We start from the raw sequence: 25824 nt of genomic DNA on the forward strand, positions 1-25824 counted from the left end.
GTGCCTGCCTGTGTGTGTTTGGTAATCAGATTCAGAAAGCTGTAGACCTTGAGACAAAACAAAAGACTACAAAGACGCAGCGCACCACTGCATGTCAATGAGTGGAACATGAATATTTCACACAATAGTAACAATAGGCTACCTGAATAAATGTACTTAAGCACAGGTACACATACAAAAAGCCTACTGGAGACAGAGACAGATACTAACTCATTCAGACAGAACAGGAATGAGAGACCAAAAAAAGAGAAAAAGCCAGGCGTGGTATGAAACATCAAAGGGGAAAGTGCTGGACACAGGGACAAACTAATAACCAGGTTTTAGAAATGAGGCATGTGAGAGATGGGTAGACAGATTAACAGAGGGAGAGAAGAAAATCACCATGAAAGAAACCTTGCACATGAAAATCCATGGTAACAGTGATAATGACTATCCACATGGAAACAAACACAAGGAGGGCAATAATTGAAAATGAAAGAAGCGCCAGAGTTAAGAGGCTGAAAACCTTGGCTGAGGTCCACATTAATGCAGCAGAGGTAAAGAGCAAAAAAGAGGGTGGTGAAGGAGGAGGGCAAGGGGAGAGGAGAAGTGAGGGGTGGTCTGTAGAGTGACATGGGAGGCAGTATTTCTTTACAGGAGAGCTGGGGAGAGTCTTACAGAGCCCGCCTGGGAGACACAGCACTCCTAATCCAGCTGCCTGGGAGAGAGACAGAGAGATCTCAAGACAATCTAGAGGAAGGAGCAGGCAATTTTCAGCCCTTCAAGCCGATACATACTCCCCACATTACCAACCACTTGCTCAGAGGCGTTTCCTCACACGCACACACACACACACCACACCACACCATGGCAGGTGGCCTCTACCCAGCTCAGTAGCTGTGGTAGAAACCATCTTAACTGACTCACTGAGGTTGGAGCTGAGGTTTTGGATCCTCCCTGACTGTTGAAGCGTGAGCAGAGTTAGGAGCTAGAGCTTCACTTTCTCCCTCAGTGCAGAGAGACCGCACGCCAGGCACGAGGCTCCCCCACTCCTCCCCTCTCCCACTCTGCCTTTTCCTGGGCTCCTGTCCAGAGAATGACTGGCTCCAGTGGACCCAAGAGGAAGAACGCAGCTTGAAGACACAGTATAGCAGCTCCAGCCCTGCCTGCCTACTGGGACCACCAAATGCACTGAGGTTTTACAAATTAACTTCAACACCTTTGTGGGATTTTTTTTCTTTTCTTTTTTTTTTTTTCTTTTATCAGGTCAGAAAGATTGGGTCTGAGCTTCGGCAGACAGACAGACAAACAAACAGACGGACTGACATATGGACAGTGAGCAGTGGGCACTGCGGCGTGAATGTAGCAACTGGACTTCTCTTCTCCCTGGTTACTAAGACCAAACAAGGATAATAGCCAGAGCACTACCCTGTCCACCGAGGTAGTGGGTGGATGCAGCTTTCAGCAGACTGCTATAGGGGAAAGCAGAGACGGTATAGAAGCTGCAGATATACATCTAGTTGATCCACATTGTGATTATCATCAGAAAATGGATAGTTACCTCCAAGTAGATGCTTGCTGGATTGTTATTATCTCTTATTGAACATTGTTTACAGGAACTTACGGAGCAAAGACCTGTGGACTTTTTCTCTTTTTTTTGACTTTGCTCCTCATGCTGAGTGGACTTACATGCTCTCTGTGTAGATGAGCTTGAAGCCCGTGTCTCACTGATGATGGCAGAGTGCACAAGGACTGTGTATCTGACACTTATGCTGCTCTATCTTGTTCTGCTGGGCACAGCTCACACAGCCCATAGCATCTACCCAAGGATACGGCTCTCCAACAAAGGTAAGAAATGCCCAGTGTACCCCTTTTATTACCTTTTTAATCTACTTTGGCAACAAGTACTTGTGTTGCACAAATTCAAATGCACTATTGTGTTTCCACATTATAAAAGCAAAGGCAGCCTTTAGGAGATGCAGTATGGTGTGTTAAACTGTCTGGAATAGTCAGTGCAGCCTCAGTCAAAATTAGCATTCTCTGCTGAGTGCCTTGAATGCAGACTGAGAATAGGACAGGTGTAACAGAATGAAATTTTAAACATTAATAGACCTCTACTCCAAATTTCTTAGCAGTATTCAGTGAAGCATTTTTTTGGGTACTACTAAAATTAGCTAAATTAAAAGTTAAAAATAGTTAATTTACCTATTAACAGTGATCTAACTTTTGTAATCTATGGCATCTCTCTCTTCAAGGTGTATGTATACAAAACAACAGAAATGCAGTGATACAAAAAACGTCCTGTAAATGTAGTGAAGTCACAGAGGCAGCATCCTCTGTGAGTGAGCAAAATAAGCCGCAGGTTATCATTACCATGTAATGAGATGGTCATTGAAGATTTATGTTTTAGCCTGTGAGGAGAAAAAGTCACCATGCAGGGTTGTATTCAAGGAGGGCAACTTCTGCTCTGACTTTGTGAAGTGCATACTTCTTTCACTCACTGTTGACGCTCGAGGAGCCCCCTTGTAGTTTGTTTTGATCCCTTGGCCATGGTGGCTGGGAATCCACAATGTGGCTTTCTGTCATGCCATAGTGGCGGAACGATGGAGGGTTTTTTTTTTTTGTTTTGGTGGTGCTGGTGATGGTGGTGATGGTGGGGAGAATGGATGAGCTGCGTATGTGTCTGAGAGTGAAATAAGTGTGTGTGTATGTGTCTGTTTATATGTGTGTGGGAGTGAGCGATATGGATGGGCATGCACTGGTATGTGGACTGTATCTCTTGGACAATAATGAGGGTTTTATCTTTGCAGATTAAACTCTTGAGTAAACACTGCCTTTTTTCTCACAGTTTCTTTGATCTCTATAGCAACAGAAGGTGACGATTCCTCATAAGCCTGTTAGTCGTGGTTGAATATAGGTGTGGAATTTGTATGGTCAATAACTATATATATATATATATATATATATATATATATATATATTTATTTATGTATGGTGCTGTGAGTGTTATGAGAGTTGACAAGTCTGGTTCATCAGCTACATCTGTGAGGACAGCTTGCTGTTTTATGATACGTACTGAATGCTGTAATTCTGTCAGTAAGTTGTATAAAATGAATATATAGTAAAATAGAGTTTTCCAGTGAAGAGTAATGGGAATAAAATTAGAAATTTAAAGAAACTGAAAGTTAAACTTAGAGAAAAATACAAGAAAAAGAGACTTGGACTACTGGCTACAGTAAATTCAAACTTCATATAGCAACAAAAATGAGCAGATCAGCGTTGATAAGCTTAGTCATAACTGCCACATCAATATCTGTTATGAACGTGACTTTCATATATCACCCAGTTCATTAGCCGCCCTGAGGGGAAAGCTGCTACAGTGATTGACACCCCCTCCCCTCTCTCTCTTTCCCCCTCTCTCTCTCTCCCCTCTGATACATGTTCTGGCTAGCACAGAGTGCTATGAAAAGCCTGCAGTTGGATCCTATCATTATGGAATGAAAAACATCTAAGCCTTAATATATGCCTCATGGGCTCTGCCAGTGATTTTTGCACACACCCTTCAGTTCACACAAACTTACACGTACACACACACACACAAGAGAGACAGACACATGCACAGGCGGAATAGTGTGAATTCTTCACACGCCGATGACTTGGATGCAGTTCAGGGAGATGGAGAGGGATGTGGTTTTAACTATTTTCCCTTAGGACTAAGTAAATATTACCATAACATCTGGTATCAAAACAAGGTGGAAAAACTACATTCTCCTTTCTTGAGAAAGGAGATCATGTGAAAGAAAAGTTAATAATATCAGGACTGAAATATTTTTAACCTGCTTCTGGTCAGATGGGCAGATACCAAGTGTGGGATCAATAAAAGTCTCAATAAAATATCAGATCACCTTTCTCTTCATTTCTGGGAATGAATTCCTTTGGGCACATTATCATGTGTTCCAAGGACGACCTGACTACTAGGCAGTATAGATCTCTGCATGCTTTGATGTTAGCCACATTTCACACGTGGTGTGGAATTATCATTCACTCCCTCTTTCATCTATTCCTCATCTTCTTGTCTAGACTTCTGGACCAGTGAAGATTTTGCTTAATGCATTTGATTCACTTTTATCCCAGTCATACTTTCATTTGCTTACATACCCCAATTAACTCCAGTTCCAAAAGGTTGTTACCTAAATCACATGAAGTATTAAGTTACAATGACAGACTCCCTCCTGTCTTTAAAAAGAATTGACCCTAATCTTTAGCTGCACAGCTTCCAAAGACCTTAAACACAGGCTATACATTGATGGTAATATGCCTCAATTGCCTGGACTTTGGGCCAATCAAACTCCCTAAACCCTGGATTATTATAGGTAGAAATACCCTGCAGCACATACCCCATGTGCTCGCTATTGAACAGAAATTAGAACATACTGTTTGTTTTGTTCTTTTTTTATATACCCTTGGACACAGATCCATGAGATTTGGATCTGCATCATCCAAGTCTCTTGGCAGCAGCTTCTTTCAGATTTCCTGGCCTGTGGAGTGAAATAATCTTCCTTTAGGACAACCATCAATTCTGCTGCTAATGAAGCTGCTGCACAGTAGCACATGTCAGCATCACGGCAGGCTGCAGGTAGGTGAGCCAGGCCTGGAGTTATTTTGCTGCCTCTACAGCACTGTCATCATGCCTGACTTGAGCTGCAGAAAACATGATACAGCAGTTTTCATAATGGTTATGACCTAATCAGACCAAAGTCACTTCTAAAAACTCTTTACTACTGCGTAGTTGACTATGAAGGGTAATTTAGTCATCTCTATGCATATTTCTGAAGGTGAGGTTGTGTTGGACGTCCAGCTCCTGTTAATTCAGTCATGTCAATTCATTTCAATTCAGCAGTGTTCGTGGACAAATCAGGATAATGCATTCGTGGTTTAGTGAAGCTTAAAACGTAAAACTAACGCATACCTGTCCAGAACTGGTCTGGCAATGTGTTCCCCGCCCACCATCTCTCTACAAACCAAAAAGATCTAAGAGTCTACGTGCTGCTGCTCCTGTTTGCAAAACATTTTCCTGAAAAAAAAAAAAAAAAAAAAAAAAATCCTAAGATTGTTTCTCACATTCCTGCAAAATGATACAGTTTGGCATGTAATTATTGCAGACAAGTTTGTCTCTTCTGAAAACTGTCGGATTGTAGTGAAACTTCTTGTGAGAGAAGCTAGGGCAAACACATGGAACGAATCTTGACCCTTTCACAATAATTAAATTGACTAGGTATTTTACTCTGCATGTCTGCCAAGGACACGTTTACTTAAAAGTCGTAATCATTTAGAAAGGGATAAATATTTTTCTTCAACAGGCCTGTGAAGGTGAATAAAGTTATCCAGTGATGTTAAGCTGTTCTGACAGGTTTAACATCAAACTGCACATAAGTGTTGGCTTATACTGTATAAATAATTGCATGTGCATTCCATATTTAGCCCAACATTTGCCTCACAGCACTTGAGAGCCAAATTAAGGCACATACTATAGACATAGACACTAGACATACTCTTCTTAGACTGAATGAGAATACAGGTGAGCATATGAAGCTGTGCAAATACACTAGTCAACAAATACTAAACCTTCTTTAGACATCTCTCTTCTTCAGCACATACTGTAAAATTGTGAGATTTGAGCAAAAGGAGCTGAGATGCATGCATGTGTGAACACAGGGATTACTCAGGTAGCAATTACTGCTGTATGACCCCCCCCCCCCGCTGTAATTTTAGCCCTTCCTCTCCAGACAAGAAAAAGCTCTCTCTGTATTTTACAACCTTGAAATGATGTGGCTGTAGGTGACTTTCTTCTGAGGGAGAGACGGGGAAAACCAGCATGGCCTTAAGTTGTGCCTGCCTAAAGTGAAATGATGGGGGAATTTTAATTTTTTATTTTTCCCATTTAAAGCTAATGTGTGAAGTGAGGAGTCCCATTAACTTTCTTCCGCCTGCATGCACAGACCTATAATTAACATTTACCGCATTGGATCGTGGCCATAGGGCAGTCTTAGACCTTATATCAAACCCCTGGAAAATGGAGGGTATGGTGATGATTAGATAAATCATACCATTTAGGTCACTGAAGGAAAAATGATAGTTTTTCAACTCCCTCCCCTTCCCTCCCCTCGACACTCACCTCTCTCTCACTTTCTCATTTTGTCTGTGTACATCTCAGCGTCCTTTTCTCTCCCATTGTGTTATGTGTGTGCTCTCTAGTTCATTAATGAGATGTCCAGAGGGGAAGGCAGCTGGTGAAAGTCTAATATCCTTTCTGACCTTTTGGAGGGACCAGGAAGAGGAGATGAGTTAAGTTTGTGACATGGGAAAAGAAGAGAAGGCACAAAGCTTGTTTAAGTCTTCAGAGAGTATGTTGCAATGATATTGCAAGGGGGGAAAAAAGAGGATGAAGGATGACAAGCGCAGTGAGCACTTCAAGACACAAAATACCAAGTGGATTGTGTTTATTATAGGGTGGGAGTTAAAAGGCAAAGCTTGTTTTCCTCTGTTTCACAATGTCAGCTTGTAGGGGGCAGAAACTGAGAGTACTGTTCATCTGGAATATAGCTTGAGAGGAAATAAATTGAATAGCTAATGCACTAATAAATGCCATACAGCTATATGCAAATTTAAGTTTGTTAGATGTGTTCTAAGGCATACTTTTTCTGAGCTGTTTTAGACATTCCTTGCAAATGACAATGCATATGTTTACAGTTTACAGTTTATTGGTCTTTTGACATATAACTATGCATTAACACTAAACCACATCAATAACTAATTCATTTTGGCTCCAAGTTCATATACGTATACGTATGGTTGAGACTGTATAGTTTAGAACTGATGGGGGATAGACTGATTAAATGTCAAATACAGCGCATTCTTATATTCTGAAAAGTCTATTATAAGGTGACACATGTGCTGTATTTGAATGCCTGTGATGTTTGCTGAGGAGCTAAAAGTCTGTTTGGGCCACCAACAAAATGATGGTGACTTATCAGGTATTCTCCTGATTTCTAACATCAATCAGGTTACAGACTTACACTCAAAGAAACACACTTTCCTCTCTCTCTCTCTCTCCCATCTTCCTGTGGCTCCATGTGGCTTTCATTTTGCGCTGTGACATCATTCTACCCTCTAACACACAAGGGGACTCAGAAACACAAGGCCATATACCGATAATGGCATAACACTCCAGTTCTCCATCTCCTGACCCCACCCCCATGAGCTCCATAGCCTCACTAAGGCCTCGGCAGTACGAGGAGAACAGACTCCCTCCTTATTCTTGTCCTCTTTAACTCCAGCTCACTCCAATAATTCTCTTTCTTTCTGTTCCAGCACAAATCCCATAACTCAACAAGTAAACGTAGGCTCATTTTTCTAGAAATACGAGACTGCCTACCACAAGTTTAATTTCTGACATAAATTGTGTGTTTAGTACTTCAGCAATAGATCAAATTATGATAACAAATTCAATTTGTGTTTCTAGGTTTCCCAAGGAATCTTTTTTTTTAAATGATCTCTCAGGTCCTTTTATCTTAGTTTCTTTGACTAAACATGAATATTTCTCCCCATGCTGTTAAGAGACCTATAATCAAAAGCAAGTTGCTACTGCACACACACAAACACACGTACGCACAAAAACACATATTGTTTTCCCTGGTGCAGGAAAACAGTGTTTCTATACATGGATAAAGAGGACATCACAAAGTTTATTTTGATTTCACCAAATCTTCTCAGGCATCTCTCAGCGCTCCTCAGACAGCTGATGAAAGTGTCTGTCTTGGGGAGTCCTTTTTTCTCTGTGCTTTCCATTTGAAGTGGGATCACACTCGGGCCATGTGTCTCCCTGGCTCAGTTGCTGATGGAGAAACACCCCCCTCCCTCTCCTCCTCCTCCTCCTCCTCCTCCTACTCTCAGCTCTGTAGCTGACGGCTAAGGAAGCCCTCACTGGCTGCAGATGAGGGGAAAAAAACTTGGGCGAGGAGAGAGAGAGGGAGAGGGAAGGGGAAATGCGGAAATCCCCTCTTTCCCTTCTTCAGTCTGTGCCGTGGCTGCAACTGTCTGGGGGATGCGCATAATGACAGAGGAGAAACCTTTTAAACAGCAATGTACGCTCTGAAGCGTCTCTCAGTGTGTCAGTGTAATCAGGAGATCCACCAATTGTGTTTTATAGTAACTCTGTAATCATGTGTAATCAAGCAGATTAATCAACACCTTCCTTTATTATAAACCTGATTACAATGTCTTGTCACATGTATTTGTATACTGGTGAGGAGTGGAGTTTCTTTCTTACAGTTTCCTCCCTTTTGTTTAATCAACTGAAAATGGCATGGAAACCATTCCAGGTCAGAGTTCAACACGATACATTTCTAATATCATATTTGCATTCTACGTATGTAAACAAAATTATAGAATGAAACTTATCTGCATGTGTGTTTACGTGTGTGGTATAGCGGGAGAGCTTGTGCATGTCAATTCATCTTGCTCTGCGCATCTGTCCATAAAAATCAGCTGCCACTTATCATTATTACCAGTGACAAGTGAAAAGTAGATGGGGGGGGGAAGCCTCAGTTTAAACACTGTTTACGCCATCACTTTAAATAGCCATCTGAGTCTGTCATCTAAATAAGTGGTAGCAGATTTGACATTCACATAAAGAAAGGAGCTGATTGTTTGGGAGGCAGCCCAACACTTGTAGAAAAGTTGGAGTGGAATGTTTCGGAGGCCTGTTCTTGATCCAAGTTCATCTTAATTCTGAGAGGAGATAGAGGTGTGTGTGTGTGGGGCGCAGACAGAGAGAGTGCGTTGAGTGTGTGGATTAGATAATTACAGGAAGCTTGTCTGAGCCCTGGCAGAACACTGCTGCCACATCCCCTCTGTCTCTGCCACCTAACCACCCGAGCTCTAGCACTACTCAAACAAACAGTCGCTTGTCTCCAACATAGAAATCTTAATAGCAACAAAATGTACACAGCCACCCACTCCTCTGTGGATACCTAATCCCATTTTAAACAAATAAAACCTTCCGTGGAGTGCACGCTGTTGCATTGAGTAGTCTAGGAAAATGGGATAAACACTCTCTCTTTATATCTTGGAGATCAAGTCTCAGCAAAAATATACAGATGCTAGAAAAACAAACCATACAATTACCCCCTGGAAATCCAGCATGTAGAAACTTCACCTCAGCATTACTTGAGGTAGTTGAAAGGACGTTATAGTATTACAGCCATATGTGTATAACTGATAGTAGCCATCTTTTATTTTTGCTTTATTAATTAAAAGGGAGTTTGCTGAAGAATAGAGCATGGATGGCGTGCCATGAAAGTAGAGCATGTAAAGAGAGTACAGTCTGTGTAATACCATCGCTATAAATTTTATTGTGAACTTTGGCTCGTCTGCTCGAATCTCTCTGAGGTTTCAAAAGCTCTGCTAACACACACCAGATCCCCCTTTCTTCTTTTACAAGGACACCCGGTCCAACCCGGTTAATGAAAGGCTTTTCAGGCCAATGCAACCGAGAGGAAATGCACACCTCTGGGGTTTCTGCACTTAGTACAGATCCTTCACCCTCAACCCTGTTCTCCAGAAGCACAGGTATAGAGGAGCAGCCTGTCAGGTTCAATCAGGTGGGGAAAACCGGGTGTGTTTGCGCATATTCATGCAAGCGCAAACTGTCTGTTACTCAGCTGTTAACTTGAACAAGATATTTTTCAGAGATTTGTGGTTGGTCTGACGAGTGTGTGTTTATATTTAATGACATGTCTGTCACGGTCCACTGCTTCCTTTTTAAAGCAGGATTTCAAATCACCTAAAGCAAGACTGACAGGGAGTGGCAGCTGATCTCAGAATAATGGCTGATAAAGAGACGAGTTCCGTTTCCTCTCAGATAAAACTGCTTAAAAAAGGACCATAGGCCAGACTGTCCACATCAAACGCCCCTTCCATTAATCACAATATCTTTCCCAGGACTCATATCCTACTACTTCCATCTGCACCTCTGCCTTTATGGTTGCCAAGTTGCCATGTGAACTTCTAGTGATGACAAAAACAAGATGCATTGTAGGTCTGTGATGAGTGAGGATACATACAAGCGTAGCTGAGTTGGGTGAGAGGAGGCATAGGTGCCACATGGGAGGTAGAGATGAGATGGAAAGATAATCCTGCTGTTGCTCTCTGCCATTCTCTTGGGGAAGCTATGAATCAGAAACACATGTTGCAATCTGCCCTTGGCCATGAGAGCAATTGGGACACATGGGTTACTGGAGTAGTTAGAAATCCCTTGAGGGAAGGGTTTGGTCAAATTGAATCTTGCTGGTTAGTACAGGCAAGAGGCAACCCACATGTGAAATGAAAACCAATTCAATCTATCTATCTATAGACAGATGTAGATAACTATCAAGCCCTGGCTAAACTGCTTGGCACTCTATTGTGTTGCTGTATTTTTTTTATTGTGTCTCATCTCTCTGTGCGTTTTGTTGTCTCTGCAGAGCTTTGGCAGCTGAACAGGACCTGGGTGTTCCAGGGACATGGAGCGTCTCTTCAGCCCCAGACCATGTTGCTGGATGAAGGCCATGAGAGACTTTATGTTGGGGCCAAGAATACTCTGTTCTCCCTTAGCCTGGACCGAGTTAACACACACCACCAAGAGGTAAGGCCTGTTTTCAACCCTCCCTGCCTGACAGGAAGTGAGACATATTGAACTTTTAGACCCATGGGGCTGTAGGTTAGCCAAACCAAGTGTACATGTGTGTGTCTTTATCTGGCTGTGTTGAATATATTTTCGAGTTGAATGTGAGTTAGCCGCATTAGAAATTTGGAAGATTATTTGCAGTGTAATCACCACATTTACAAAATACACCAAATTTCTTTCTTTCTTTCTTTCTTTAAAAATGTATTTAGAATGAAACAGCACTATTGTAAATATGGGTTCATCTGTGTTTTCTTTCAGATCCAGTGGGCCAGTACAGAGTATCAGATAGAGGAGTGTTTGATGAAAGGGAGGGAGAAGGTAAGGGACATGCTTTACATTCAAATATATTATCTCAAAAGGGCAGTGGTAATATGGCTGAGGTTGATTATCAAGGGTAAAGCACAAATGCCCAGATGATAATGTCCATTAACTTGGCATTTATATATACTGTATAATTAATTTATTATATAGGTAGATAAATCTGTTATAGCTATAGATACTTCATGGATTAATTTACATATTTCACTGTGCTCATTAACCTTTGTTTAACCTGAAGTATTGATGTTATTGATGATACACTAAAAGCCTGGCATTTTTCCATTACACCATATTTACTGCGTGGCCTCAATCCTCCCTCATGACCCTTGACTCACCCACCCCACTTTACCCTCCCCTGCTTCATCTCTGTATCTCTTCCAACAGCCTGAATGCGCAAACTACATCAAGGTCCTGCAGCAGTACAACCAGACCCATTTGCTGGTTTGTGGAACAGGAGCATTTAACCCCATCTGTGCCCTAGTCAGAGTGGGACACACAGGGCAGGTGAGTCCAAAAGACTGAATTTGAGTTTATGTAACAATCAATTCAATCTATTTAAGTGGTGTTTTAAAGGTTCCCTCTGCCAGAAACCATTTCAAAGTCAAACAGCACTATGGCGTGACTTATTGCCCTGTTCCTTTATTCTGCATATTTTAGTTTCTTTCTTTGCCTGTTTTAAAAAATTGGTTGCTTTTAGTGTGCACTCCTAGGACACTTTGTATGTACTCCAATGAAAATGTAGCAGGTTTCTTTGTTATATAGTCATCCAGATATCACACTGTGCTCCTCTACTCTACACTCTTTATCTCTATAGATGGCTACAGCCAAAACCTTGTTCACACTCTTCTGATAATGTTTTAGCCAGGAGCTCCTGGACTTGTTAGTACAGCTTGCACTACTGAGCTGTTAAACACTTAGCACATGTTGCTGTAGTTGAGTTTATCCTCCTAGCAACAAGGAGTGAAGCGAGGTGGAGATGGAAAAGACAGTATCTGAGTAAGAGAGGGTGGAGTTTTTGTTTTCCTTAGAGGGGAAGAATTGTTTTGACATAAGTATGTCATTTATATAAAAGAAAGTTGACACCACTGCTGACCAGGTAAACAGGGAGAGCAGGCCAGGTGCTGCTTTCTGCAGGAGGGAGTTTGAGGTCAGGGAAGACTAATGTTCTGTCTTCATACTCTGGGGTCAATTCAAGTGTGTGTGCCTGCTGCCTGTGAGAAGGATGCACAGGAGTGTTTTGTGTGCATACTGATGCGCATGCAAAATTGCCTGCATACATCAGAGTGAACATGTTTCTGTTACAGTATGACACATATCTCCCAGATGTCAAACACTGAGCAGTCCCAGGTGTTTGTGTGTGTATGGGGCGTATTTAGATAGAGGAGGGGAGAAGGTCTCCACTCTGCATTCCAACACTAGTCCAGTAGGTCGACCAGGCCAGTCACACCTTCCAAACAGGAACCATGCTCAACCATCACTCATATCATTGGAATGCTCATAGAGGGAGCAAAGCTGGATCAGCTACGGCTGGTTGCTTCATGTTTAAGCAACCCAATCTATCTATTAGATGGCCTCACATAAATTTCATGCTTGATGTATGAGATTACAAAATTACCATTAAGCCTGAGCTTAATAATATTTACACAACTATAAACTACAACAGAAAAAGCAAATACCATTAGCAAATCAACCGCAAACTAACAAATTAAATATTTATGCACCAGCGGCCCAGACGTTTTAGTAAAAACACTCCATATTTATGGCATTTAGAGTAATATTGATTCAGCCTATTTTACCTATTTTCCATTTGGTTGTGATAGATCACATTATATGATGGATGAGTTTAACCCAGAAACTGACTTCTGTTACAGTCATATGCAGGGTGGTAGCCACAGCACAGTATGGTACCATGGCTACTCATAAATCAATACATGACACCCTCTCTGATCTGCCAGTGACAGTCATAAACACTGTGGTGGCCTACAATATATCAGCTGTGGTTCTGTAGGGAGTTCAGGTCTGTGTACGTGAATGTGTGTGTGTGTGTGTGTGTGTGTGTGTGTGTGTGTGTATTTCTGCCACCTGCTGTGCTGGGCAGCAAGATCAGAGGACTAGAAGTAGGGAACTCACTATGATATAAGAGCAGAGCATAGTTGGTTGTACACATACAGACTCTAGTCCTTCATTTGGTCATCCATCACTCCTTGTCTCATTTATCTTCCTTCTTCCTTCTCATCCATCACTTTCTGATCCTTCCCCCCTGTAATTCACCTTTGTCTCTTGCTCTCTCCCCATACTTAACCCCCTGGGATTTGTTTGGATGTTTTGCTAAAGGCCCAGCAGGCATTGCTTAGGTGTGTTTGTGACATTTTTGTTTCACATATTTGCGTGTGAATAACTTCTTGTGTGTGTTTTGTGTGTTGTCCTCAGGACAGGCTATTTGCCCTTGAAGAAGACAGCATTACAAGTGGCAGAGGACGCTGTCCATATGACCCCAACAGTCCCTGCATGTCTACACTCTCCAGTAAGACACTGCTTGCTCAATCACTCATCACCTCATCATCAGCTGAACTAAAAACACAGTAATGTAATGTATGTTTTCACTGAGTTGAATACACATGAGTACATACAATGCAATTCCACAGTGAAGAGGTTTGTTGACCTCTAACCAGTCAATACTGCCATCTTGTGGTCTTATTTTTCATTTCAGTGCATTCATCACAGTAAAAGGGGTTTGCAGTTTTGCTAATATGTGCATTGTATTTACTGTGTTTTTGTTTATGTGTGTGTGTGTGTACATTAGGAGGAGAGCTGTATATTGGCCTGTACACTGACTACTGGGAGAATGATGGCGCTTTGTGTCGACTCAACAACCAGACCTACACACGCACTGAAAGAGACGACAGGCAGCAGCTCAATGGTGGGTGTACATTACAGGGAAATGATCACATCTCCCTCTAAATGCAAGGCAGTGCAAACAGATACAGTATATCTGGTAACAAACCTAAGTATGTTTTCAAAAATACATCAAAATAGTGTGACAAGCTCAGAAAGCGAGATGCTATTCACATGAGATGTATTGATTCATAGTGTAAATTTTCGTACACATGTTCCTTCCCAAACCTAGTAGTTCCATAATAGTTTGATAATCAAATTAAATTAGTTGGTTATTACAAAAAAAGAAAATAAAAATAACGAAAATGTGATGCTGGATAAGATGTAGATGCTGTACGGACTTCCACATGATGGTAACATATCTGCCCGTATCAGGTCTAGTTCTATTTGAGGATTCATGAACTTGTGTTGTTTAATTTATTTTTTAAAACATTAAACAATGTTTTCCCATGCAGTGATGCTTGTTGCCCGATATTCCCTGCCATGCAATGAGTATACATTTACAATTAGATAACTATCACTAGCCTTGCCTTAAAGTTTCACTTCAGACCTCTTCTTACAAACTGTTCCTCCAACAGAACCTAAATTTGTGGGGTCAGCAGTTATTCCTGACAACGACGACAGGGACGATGACAAAGTTTACTTCTTCTTCACTGAGCGGGAGATGGATGCTGAGGGAGTGAACAAGGCTGTGTATACCCGCGTTGGGCGAGTCTGCGCGGTGAGACTGCAGATGCTGTAGAAACATTTCTGGGCATGATCCCACCAATGCCAGAGTACTGACAGCTCAGTCATAATCTATATCTGCCTTCATCTCTCAGAATGACCAAGGAGGGCAGAGAATGCTGGTGAATAGATGGAGTTCCTTCCTGAAAACTCGTCTTATCTGCTCTGTGGCCGGACCAAATGGGATTGATACACACTTTGATGAACTGGGTACAGCTACAAGGACACTTCTTGCATCTGTTGAATGTTAAACAAACAAACAAACAAAAAAAACATTCGCTAAATTATGCATTTTCTGTTTCAGAGGACGTCTTTGTTCTCAAGAACAAGGATGGGAAGAACCCAGAAATCTTTGGCCTCTTTAGCACAACAAGGTGAGTGGAGGATGACATCACTGTTTTCATTATACAGTGACAATTTTGTTATCCATCAAATCACTGATAAAACCCCCTCTTGCAGTGCGGTGTTTAAAGGCTATGCCGTGTGTGTCTATCACATGGATGACATCAGAGCAGCCTTTAATGGTCCATTCGCCTACAGAGAAAGGCCTGAGCATCATTGGACACCTTATGAGGACAGAGTCCCCTACCCTCGACCTGGATCTGTGAGTTTTAAAGCCTGAATAAAGTAATGTTTATGGGATTTCATTCCCTGATGCACCAACATTATGCATTCACAGCACTCTCCATTAGTCTGTGTCCACGACAGACGTCCTTTGAGAGGGACAACATCGAGAGCATGTAGGACAGCTCTGGTGAATGTCAGCACTGTTGTAGCTACCTCAGCAGGTCATGCAGGGACAGTCTGAGCCAGACTAAGGGATGTCAGCTTTTTTTTTCCTACATAGTGCCAACACAATTAATGGTCCTCTTCTGTCTCTGGCCCTGCTCCTTCCTTTTCTCTCTCTACTTCTGCCACACCACATCTCTTTTAACAGTGTGCCAGTAAAGTGAATGGCGGTGGCTTCTCCAGCTCTAAGGAGTTTCCTGATGAGGTTTTGCGGTTTGTGCGTTCGCATCCTGTGATGTATCGTCCGGTCCTCCCCCACCACCGCAGACCCGTCCTGCTACAGACAGAGTCGGGCAAGAGGAGGCTAACACAGATCGCTGTGGACAGAGTCCAAGCCCAGGATGGACACTATCACGTTCTGTACATCGGCACTGGTATAAACAGTGTGCCACATGCCATAGTCTTTGAAAAGCATGCATGTTACTATTTGCAAAATGGGGGGAAAATAGGGTACACTCTGAACATTTGGGTGCACAAACACACTTGACATGACATTTTGATAAAGTCATATATTAAACAATACAGTATATTAGTGAGCACTAATATAACAATTGTTGCCAGTTTTGTACCTGAAACCTTGCACCCACTGTAAAAATAAATATGAATTTCACGCCATTACCTGTAGAACTTTTGTCAAAGCAACAGGGTAACATTAATGCCTTTTTTTTTTAGACGACTCAGTGGTGTTGAAAGTTATCACCATCTACAACAAAGACACAGACACTATGGAGGAGGTGCTGCTGGAAGAGCTGCAAGTATTCAAGGTACTCTATTTTTAGGTACAAAGTGAAAAATAGGCTTTGTAGCCGAGCAAATTCTGCACTTTATTGCATCCATATCATATCCATTACAGCTGCTGTTACACAGTGTGAGGGATTATTTCAAAAATACTGATTGCTGATTTGTTTCCCTTCAATCATCAGAGGGGCACAAATATGATTGTGCAAGCTGCCTTCTGAGAGATCTTCAGAATGATTTGAACATATCAATTCCGCTTAGATGGATTATACTTGAAAACTAGTCGGCAAGCAGTGGCTGCTTTTGGCTGAAATTTAATTAAGAACTGATTTGGGATGGATAGAAGCATGACGGGAAGCCTCCAGTGACAAAGAACTTTATGCTTATAGGATACGATGAACCACTGATTCAACTTCATTTTTGAATAACATTAAGTCTTTCCTATTCGCAGGTGTCAGCACCAATAAGAGAGATCATAATATCACCTAAAAGGGTATGAGGAGCTTCTGAGTGCCTTGTGCTGTTTATTCCTGCAATTCTGTTGTTTAGCCACAAGATGATAACATCGCAACACATTGCATTACTTTGTACTGACATAATCTAGATTTACTGCAGCCTATTTGTGGCTATGTAACCCAGTTAGATGAGGTATAGATATAGCTATAGCTATAGATACAGATATAGATATAAATAGCAAAAAGTAATGCAATCTAATACAACCGTTCTGTAATAAAGCCTATTTTTTTGGGTCCACAGCAACAGCTCTATGTTGGGTCAGAAGTTGGTGTGGCCCAAGTCAGACTGCATCAGTGTGACCTCTATGGCTCTGAATGTGCTGATTGTTGTCTGGCTAGAGACCCCTACTGCGCCTGGGATGGTCTCACCTGCTCCAGATACTACCCTGCTGGAGTCTACACCAAGAGGTAACAGCACACACACTTAGAGACAGTGTCGTGACCTATCTTTTTTCCTGCAGATGTGTGTGCGTGATAATCAGCTGTTCACACCCTCAGTGGTAAATTTCTGTGCCATCATATCACCTTGCCCCAAATGTCACGGACTCTGAGGCTGGTTTACCAAATCACTATCACTGATAGACATGACTGCCAGGTGTTATGTAATGCCTATCAGTATGCACGTGATCACCTCCTTTTCCCGTTTCTCTCTATTTGCTTTCCTTCTCTCTTTTCTTCTCACCCATCTCTCACACTTTCATCACATATTCAAAATTACTCTCTCTTTGCCTCCCTCTCCCTCATCTCAGCAGACGATTCAGGCGGCAGGATGTTCGCCATGGCAACGCCGTCCAGCTGTGCAATGGGCTGCAAATTGATGGTTGGTGTATAAAATGATTGTGTGATGTGTGTGTACATGGGCATGCATGGGTGTATTTACTGATATCACAAAATCTTGCCAGACATATACTGTATACAAACAAGGAAATGACGCTATTCTACAGAGGCACTAGATCAACTATGAAAAACTGCCATTGCAGCTGGAGGTTAGAGAGGTTAGCGTGCCTCTGCTGTGGCAGTCGAACACTGCGCTGCACGTTTGTCCAGCTAATGAAAGGTCACGGCGGTTCCTTGCCATCTCTCTTGCCTCACTCTCTTTCATGATTGGTGTGTATTTGTGTGTAGATGAGGAATCTGAGGAGAGGCTGGTGTACGGCGTTGAAAGCAACAGCACTTTACTGGAGTGCGTCCCTCGATCATTACAGGCCAAAGTCCTCTGGTTCTTACAGAAAGAAGGAGAGAAACATGAGGTGAGCTGCAGCAATACACGCAAAACACACAAAAATATAAACCTACTAAACATATATTCTGCAATGAACAGATATGAAAAGACAAAATACACCAGAAAAAGGGAAGCAGCAGAGTGGAGGGTCAGTTGACCTAAATCATATTTTTGCCTCATACTCCTATTGTGTTCTCTGCTTCCAAAAACATATTTCTCCTCTGACTCCTATGGAGCTGTCTAGTCAAACAGACAGTAGTGGTTTGACTTTCAGTGAAACAGCACAGAAAGAAATTTCATTTGTGGTGCTCAAAACAACAACAAAAAAGAGAATATTTACATAGTGATTGTAATTGGGACATCATCTCTGGAAGGAGATGTGTTGACCACCACAGATGTTCCTCTCCATCTCACTCAGAGCCATACATCTATCTCTGTCTTGACTGCGGGAAATGGGTTTGAATGTATCAAAACAGATTTAAATGTTTAGATCTTAAATGTTTAGATTGAAGCATTATATACTACAGGAAAAGGAAACCTGGAATGGTTATGTACCTCACACAGCCTTAAGTACAGAAGTTACTGTATTGAGTGCACTATTGAAGTACTACCATTCCCTAATTTATCTACTTGTTCTGTAGGTTTTTTAATTAAAAGTTGTCTTGAGAGAAGAGGCAATGATAGAAGAAAAGCAGCAGCTGCCTGAATCACTAGACTTGAATAATGGCTACATCAGTGACTAAAAAATCTACTTTTGTTTTTTTGGTTTTTTTTTTCCCCTCCACTTAGATTCGAGGTGATGAGCGGGTTATCATGACCTCCCACGGGCTGCTGTTCCTACGTGTGAGAAGCTCAGATGCCGGTGTGTACGTGTGCCAGACTGTGGAACACGGATATGTGAACACATTATTACGCATCACTCTACACGTGCTCAGAGGGGAGAGGGTGGAGTCAGCGATCCACACGACTAATGACGAGGAGGGAGAGAAGGCCGGAGCTCCGTGCCACTCCTCCTCAGCAGGCCCCCCACCAGGCCCCAGCATCAGCCCCAGGGCTCTGGTGCCATCCTCAGTACCAGGTCGCCACTCCAGGCTGTGGTACAAGGAGTTTCTCCAGCTGATTGGCTACGGGGACGCCCAGAGAGTAGAGGAGTACTGTGAGAGAGTGTGGTGCACTGATAAAAAACGTAAAAAGACCAAAAGGAGGTATGTTTCTCCGGGTGGCGAGAAGAGAGGGAAAGGGAGGGGAGAGGAGAACTCCAACCGAGCACCCAGACACACCTTGGACACCTGAGGAGAACAGAGCCTGACTGCACATGCACACACACACAAACACACACACACACGCACGTGCACAGACTAAAGGTCAGAGTCACTCAGTGTTTGCACCATGTAAAAGGTTTTCACTTTGCTTTCAACAATAGCAGTAACAGAAAAACAAAAGTAGCAGGCTGTCAAGCTACTGTATCTGCATTTATCACTCAATAGTTTGACTGTGTTGTTCATACTTATTTTTGACTTTTTCGTGTGGCGTAAACTGACTATCTGGTGCAGACCCTGAGTAAATACTATGAACGTCAGCGATCAGTGCAGAGCAGAGGCCCTGGGAGGAGATGAACGACTAATTAAGCGACGTTGCCTCTGATCTGAAGAGACAGAACATAATATATCAGCTCCCGTGGACTGGCGCAGCCCAGCCCAGCTGTCAATTCCAAACGCACACAGAGACTGCTCCACAAATCCTCTGCTCCACAAATCCTCTGCTCCACCTCTCATTCAATTGCTAAATATGACAAACTTACTGAATCTATTATGAGAGAAAACAGCTATGTTAAAAGTAATGGCCTTCTAATCTTTTTTTTTGGTACTATGATAACTTATTTTCTTGGTTTCTACTGAGTTCTGTAGTTGTTTAGATGTCATAAACTGGAAAATATAGTGTCGTTTTTGTACAGTGAAAAATACTTTAAGCTTTATGTTTCTAACAATTTGATTACAATGTGGGCATGGCTGTGGTGTGTGTGGTTATGGCCACTATGCATACATTAAGATGTTGTCATGCCACTATTTTGGATATTTGAGGCATGCTTGAATTATAATTATACCTTCAATGAAAATAATGACTATTTAAGCACTTGTAAAAACCTGTTACTGTCGATGAAAAGTGGTCCTGTCAGTGGTTATTATTGTTATCGTGTCTACATTTACATCTACAATTGTGGTCAAATGTACCAACAGTACTCTGTGCATTGTATATTGTATTTATCTAAAATTCAGAGTGGTCTTTGTGTGCACATCTGGTAACTAGAACTGTATATTCAGGAAATCATCCTTTAGTGCTGGCTGTTCCCTTCTCTTTCCCTTTCTCTTGTTCCCTCTTACTCTTTCTTTTTTCCTCCCTCCTTCCCTCCCCCTTCATTCCCTCCCCCCTTTGTTTGTCTGCAACGACGTTGCAGATGGGATTCATAATTACCACCACAAACAGCAATGTAGAACACCACATTTCCCTCAGAAGGAAAAGGACAAATAATAAATGTTAGGGTGACCATCCAAGCATGTCATTAGTAAAACTGACAAGTCAGCCTCATGAATATTCAGTTAATCTTGAGACGACAGAAACATCAAACAGTCTGATGCTGCAGTGAAGTGCAGTTTAGTAGTTATGCTAATAATAGAGTCTTGGGGATCACGTCTTTTGTTATGTTGTGCCTTATTTATCTCTTAATTTTGTCAGTTTATAGTTTTGACCCTCTTGACTGTACTGTATTTATAATGTGGTAAAATCAATTACTTAGTCTTGGTCAAAGCCTTATATCATCGCTCATCATTCTCCTTGAATATTCTTCAAGTCAAAAGACTTCGATTGACTTGTTGTGTCTGCTATACCCGTTATAAATACCTGCCATTAAAAAAAGATGGACCATCCTTCCCTGGTGTCACCTTTGTGGTTTAGCCATCAGTAATGGCAAAATAAACTGTACACATACACACACACACACACACACTGCATATTATGGGACTGAGCCAATAAACATGAAGGAAAGTGGGAGAGAGAGACCATGCAGTGGTCACTTACTTACTTGAAATATAAGTAACACTTTAAGTTATTTGGCATTTATAAGCATGACAGAAGCATTTCATAACTCATCCACAATGTAGTTATAAGCTGCTATAAGGGCAATTTGAGGTGGTTCTATAATGTGCAGCATTTGTCAGCAATTATAACCTCACATATTTTATTACGAAGGAATTACATCAAAAAATATACCCGTTTACAAATACACTGTAATTTGTCATAAACCATTTATTCAATGTTAATATACTGCCGAGGGACCACAAATATGGTGTTACTGAATTATAGAATCTAGAACAACCTGTGAGGCCTGGTTATGATGTTTTTTTTCTCACAGTGAGCTGCTCACTAGGACACCATATTCATTCAAATTCTGTCTAGGTCTACCTGAGTCAGTGGGGTGCTGAAGGCATTTGAGAATGGAATTCATGCTGCTGATTTATTCCACATGGCTACCATAGCAACAGGCTCTGAACCAGTTCAGCTCCCCTCCTCATCAAAGCTCCCTCCTCTCTCTCTGTCAAGTTTTAACTCTGTTACACCGGTCTCCGGGCCCCTCTGGCCAATGGACCCTGTAGCTGCTCATATATCACATTCTAATGTACAGTATTAGATGGGAAAAATAGTCTTCTTTTCTTCTGGGACTGAAGCTGGCATTTGCCTGCTGGATGGAGTTTCTGACCCCACAGATAGATGCCATCTGAGCAGCTTTGGGAACAGATGCAAAAATAGAGCTTGAATCTGGAGCTGCATATATTTCTTCAAGATCATACATTTCAAGGTTCATGAGGCTAATTTAATGTGATGAAATGCTAGAAAATCTATCCATTGATCTACAAAGGGGTCAAAAGGTCAAAGGCCACTGCAATAAACTGTCTTCCGTACATGTTTCTGTCACTGTGAGAGCATGACAGTGCTTATCCTTTTCCTTCTATTTGCACCCTCTCCCGTTTGCCTGTCGTCTTTGTTGTTCCCACACAGAGCTGTTTCTATCAGGAGCCAATGCACCAGAACGCTTTATTACAAGTGAAAATGTCAGAGTGGGATAGAGAGGTTATGAGGCAGAGGAAAATGAACATTGGAGGACAAACAGTAAACGAGCCTCTACAGATACCAACACTCCACATGTTGTCACGTGTGCACGGCATACTGTACGTGTGTATGTGTGCATGTTTTTATGACTTTTGACTGTGTTTGCTTTAATGGCTATTTCTGTGTAAAGAAGGATGAAAGCCCATTAGATATGAACAGATATTTTTCTCTCTCTCTCTCTCCTTCCCTCCTTTGATTTAAGCTAACATCATACACACATCTTAAGCACACACCTACTGCCTCGCTCTCACACTCCTCGCTTCATATTCACTTCATAAACTCTGTCTTTTTTCTCTGTCATCCTGACCTGTAAGCTACAGATTAAAGCCTTTGAGAAATAAATTGTTGTTCATATTCTGGGATCAGTCCCTCAGACTTCATGCAGGTCCTCATAACAGTGCTCCGTCACACTGCATTGCCTTTGATATTTCCATAAAATTCACCTTGTTGGATTCTCTCGAATCTATGACCATTTTTAATCATTTTTTTTTGTATTTGTTTAGGCGTTCAGACAGTGTTCAGACCTCTGTTTTTATCTTTAGATGTTCTCGACACATAGGTGCGACAAGTGAAGGTTAAACATCAAACGCAATCCTCTCCACACTGATAAGTGAACCGATAAGTGAAGGGGATCTACTATCAGTACTGGTGCAGGCAGTTACTTGCACTGCGTATCAGGTTAGGACAAAAGGGACTCCAGTTCTGAAGCAAGCTGTGTATTTGTCACCAGTAAACATGATGACGACATACACACACACACACACACACACACAGATGAACACACAAACAATTAAAGCAGCCTGCAATGATATAGATGTCAAAGTACTGTTCACACAAGCAGTGTGTCAACATGTATTATGTGTTATCTCGCTGACACAGCTGTCACTGAGGTACAGTATTCCCCATTAGCAATCACTACATAAAATAACCAGCGCCAAGAGAGGTTGGACTGACCCCTACGAAATGTAATTTTGCGCATGTGTCTATTTATTCATCTGCTGGTCTCCATAATCTTTGTTTTCATACCGTGCATGGCTTACAAAAGCATATACGACACTGATATAACCTAATAAAAAAATCAATCCATTCGTTCACCATGATTCTCTGGGCTGCACGTGTGTGTGTGTGTGCCTTTCCACGATGCCTGGGAGGAGTTTGTACTGCATAAAAGATGCCTACCACCCACCACCCTGTGATGTTTTTTCACAGCTCCCATACCTCAAAACACACAAGAGGCATGCAGAGTGTGGCCAAGGGAGTGAGAAAGATGGGAGGTGTATATCATCTGGCTTTTTCCTACTACTGATAGCCGAGGGAAAGCAGAGATGGCAGGGTGGGTTAGTCAGTGAGAGAGAGAAAGTGTGAAGGAAAAGGAAAAGAAAGAACAGAGGAACACAAAGTGTGTGATGTGAAGCTCGGCACTCTCCTCGCCTTCGGGTTTTGCCTCTCATGGGACCAACTAGTCTTTGAATTATATTGCTCCCTAATCTGGCATCCTGAACTCTAAGCCTGCCAGGAGAAGTGGGACAGGTACCTGATACAAGTTAGAAATGCAGATGCCCTCAAATACAGTGAAAGTGAACATGTCAGACAGGTATAAATGAGTAATGCAGTTTAGCACAGCTAAAAAATAATGAGGGTACAGTGTCATGCATTTTTATTTTTGAAACGCCTTTCCAGCTGAATGTCTGAAAATAAATCCATCCATGCAACTTTGTTTGGGTACATGTCTGCGTTTGCATGCATTAAAGTACATTATGTTCAGTGAGAGTAATGCACATGCCATGAGTGTGCATGTGTGTGACGCAGTGAGTGCTGTGTCATTAATCTGGGTGTAATCACTACATTTGTGTCCCTGTGGGGGCTGTTCTCTCTTCTAATCCATCTCTTTATCCCTTCATCTTTCTCGTTACATCACCCTGACCTTTGCACTGCAGCAGCCCCAACAGCTGGCCGAGGCTGTTAAACAACAAACAGCACGCGCAGTCAAGCAGCACATAACATATTGGCTCTAGATGCTGGGGAAATCAGGAAGAGCGGAAATCAGAAAGTGCAGCGTTAAAAACAAAAAGCTATAAGACAGTACAAATGAGATCCTGTGGTTTCACTCAAGGATCACTTACAGAAGCTTGACTATAAATACTGGGAAGTGAAATATGAATGGACTGAGCTCTACTGTCAGGTATGCAGTGGAGAAATAAGGATTCCTTTATACTTACAGTATTGCTGGGGATCCCAAAAGATTTTATACTTTATAGCTAAAGAAATGCATGTATCAAATATTCAAGGCCTTGAATTTGATTAAATAAGCATATACAGCACTGTGGGCAGTATGTTTGCCTGTTCCACTGGACTGAGCTGAGTGTTGACTGAGCTGCTCTACTTGTCTAATCAATATGCCTACCCTTACATTCTCCCTCTCTCTTTGTCTGTCTACCTTTATGTGAATGTATGTGGAGGAAAACACTGCTCTGGACCTAATGTTTTTATTTGAACACAGAAAGATGATTTTTCTTATTGAGCAACTCTAATATTTTGAAAAAAGAAACATGTAGACCTCCCCCACAGTAGAGATGAGATAAGAGATAAGGGAAAACAAAGCACAAGGAAACTCATTTTCCCCAATTCTGATTCAGACATGAGCTCCAGACTTAAGGCTGTACTGAAAGACACTGCTTGAGGCTGTAAGGTATCGGCATAAGGTGCAGCAGCAAAGACAAAATTCCTTCCACAGAGAAGGCAAGGATTTATATGAGTGATCTAATTAAAAGTATTAAGCAGATTGTTCACCCTTTATGACATTTTAAGAAATATTCTTCAGGACACTAATACTTTGTAGGTGATTAAATTAGATTTGTCTCTATGTAATACAGCCCTGATTAGCTCTCAGCTTTACTTTTGCCACCCTGCAGTTCTTGCCACAGGACCCAAATGGTAGGTAGGGCTGTCTGTCAAATGCAACTAATTTAGTAAATTTGCCTCAACAGTGCATAAAAAGACATCATCAAATATCCATATTTGCAGATAATACCCTTGCAAAATGTCCACACTTGCATGCATTAAAGTTCGCTGGAGATTTTGTCAAATTAATTTCTTCCACTGTCCCTAAACCAAAGAAGCTGTATTTGTAGCGGCAGGCTGAGCTGACAGCATTTCATGATAACATGAAACAAGTCAGCTATGAAATTAATTCCACCAAGGGAATATTACTTTTTACAAAGGTAGAAGATACTGTATACTGTGTATCTTTGTCTGTGGCCTATTACAAAATGTTTTGACACTGAAAATAAACAGACTTTCTGTGGGGCTGCCTGTTTTTTCCATATCTTTATAAATGAATTATGAATTATGGTTCAGCATGTGTAAGGGAGGGTAAGTCTTGACTTCCTTAGGCATTTTTCTGTTGCTGTCTCAGGATTACAATATTATTATTCATATTCATTTTGAAGAATTTTTAATGAACATCAGTTTAGAATATCATCTATGACTGGTGCACATGGCCATGGCTGTTATCTGTATCCCTATGAATAAGATTGAAACAAACGGAGTAGTAGGTAAGATCATTGATTGACTTACTGTTTGTCACAAATATAATGTATTATTAATGCATAATTTCTGTTTTTTAGTGATACACCCCACACATTTCAGGCTATCTGTGTATCTGTTCTGGCACTGCACTTCAGCCCAAGTTTCCATTTTTATTAGTTCTTGCCATTCATAATTTATGAGTTCACATTTGAGTCATATCAGTT

General features: G+C 41.6%; 1 protein-coding gene across 4 annotated transcripts; it reads left to right on the forward strand.

Annotated features, from left to right (window-relative positions):
* Positions 1-653: 653 nt before the first annotated feature.
* On the forward strand, positions 654-20832 carry sema3e (sema domain, immunoglobulin domain (Ig), short basic domain, secreted, (semaphorin) 3E). 4 transcript variants are annotated; one of them, XM_018663872.2, is made up of 18 exons: positions 654-1472; positions 1596-1827; positions 10503-10663; positions 10964-11023; positions 11408-11527; positions 13454-13547; positions 13827-13943; positions 14497-14639; positions 14740-14854; positions 14949-15018; positions 15104-15248; positions 15582-15807; positions 16106-16197; positions 16623-16664; positions 16928-17094; positions 17436-17506; positions 17812-17936; positions 18698-20832. In XM_018663872.2, the coding sequence occupies exons 2-18, from the start codon at positions 1710-1712 to the stop codon at positions 19199-19201; spliced, it is 2370 nt and encodes a 789-aa protein (XP_018519388.1). In that variant the 5' UTR covers positions 654-1472; positions 1596-1709; the 3' UTR covers positions 19202-20832. The 4 variants fall into 4 exon arrangements, with proteins under 4 accessions (XP_018519388.1, XP_018519390.1, XP_018519392.1 ...); XM_018663874.2 differs by having other exon boundaries at positions 654-1175; positions 1684-1827; XM_018663876.2 differs by having other exon boundaries at positions 654-1175; positions 1780-1827.
* The last annotated feature ends 4992 nt before the right edge of the window (positions 20833-25824 follow it).

This window comes from Lates calcarifer, linkage group LG10 (genome assembly GCF_001640805.2).
Source record: "Lates calcarifer isolate ASB-BC8 linkage group LG10, TLL_Latcal_v3, whole genome shotgun sequence".
NCBI lineage: Eukaryota > Metazoa > Chordata > Actinopteri > Centropomidae > Lates > Lates calcarifer.

What these genes read in the sequence shown, in the direction of transcription:
- sema3e (XM_018663872.2), top strand. Translation starts at nt 1,710, where the DNA reads ATGATGGCAGAGTGCACAAGGACTGTGTATCTGACACTTATGCTGCTC. An exon ending in TACACACTTTGATGAACTGG is followed by an intron (nt 14,855 to 14,948) that starts GTACAGCTACAA and finishes TTTCTGTTTCAG; the next exon opens with AGGACGTCTTTGTTCTCAAG. An exon ending in TCATAATATCACCTAAAAGG is followed by an intron (nt 16,665 to 16,927) that starts GTATGAGGAGCT and finishes TTGGGTCCACAG; the next exon opens with CAACAGCTCTATGTTGGGTC.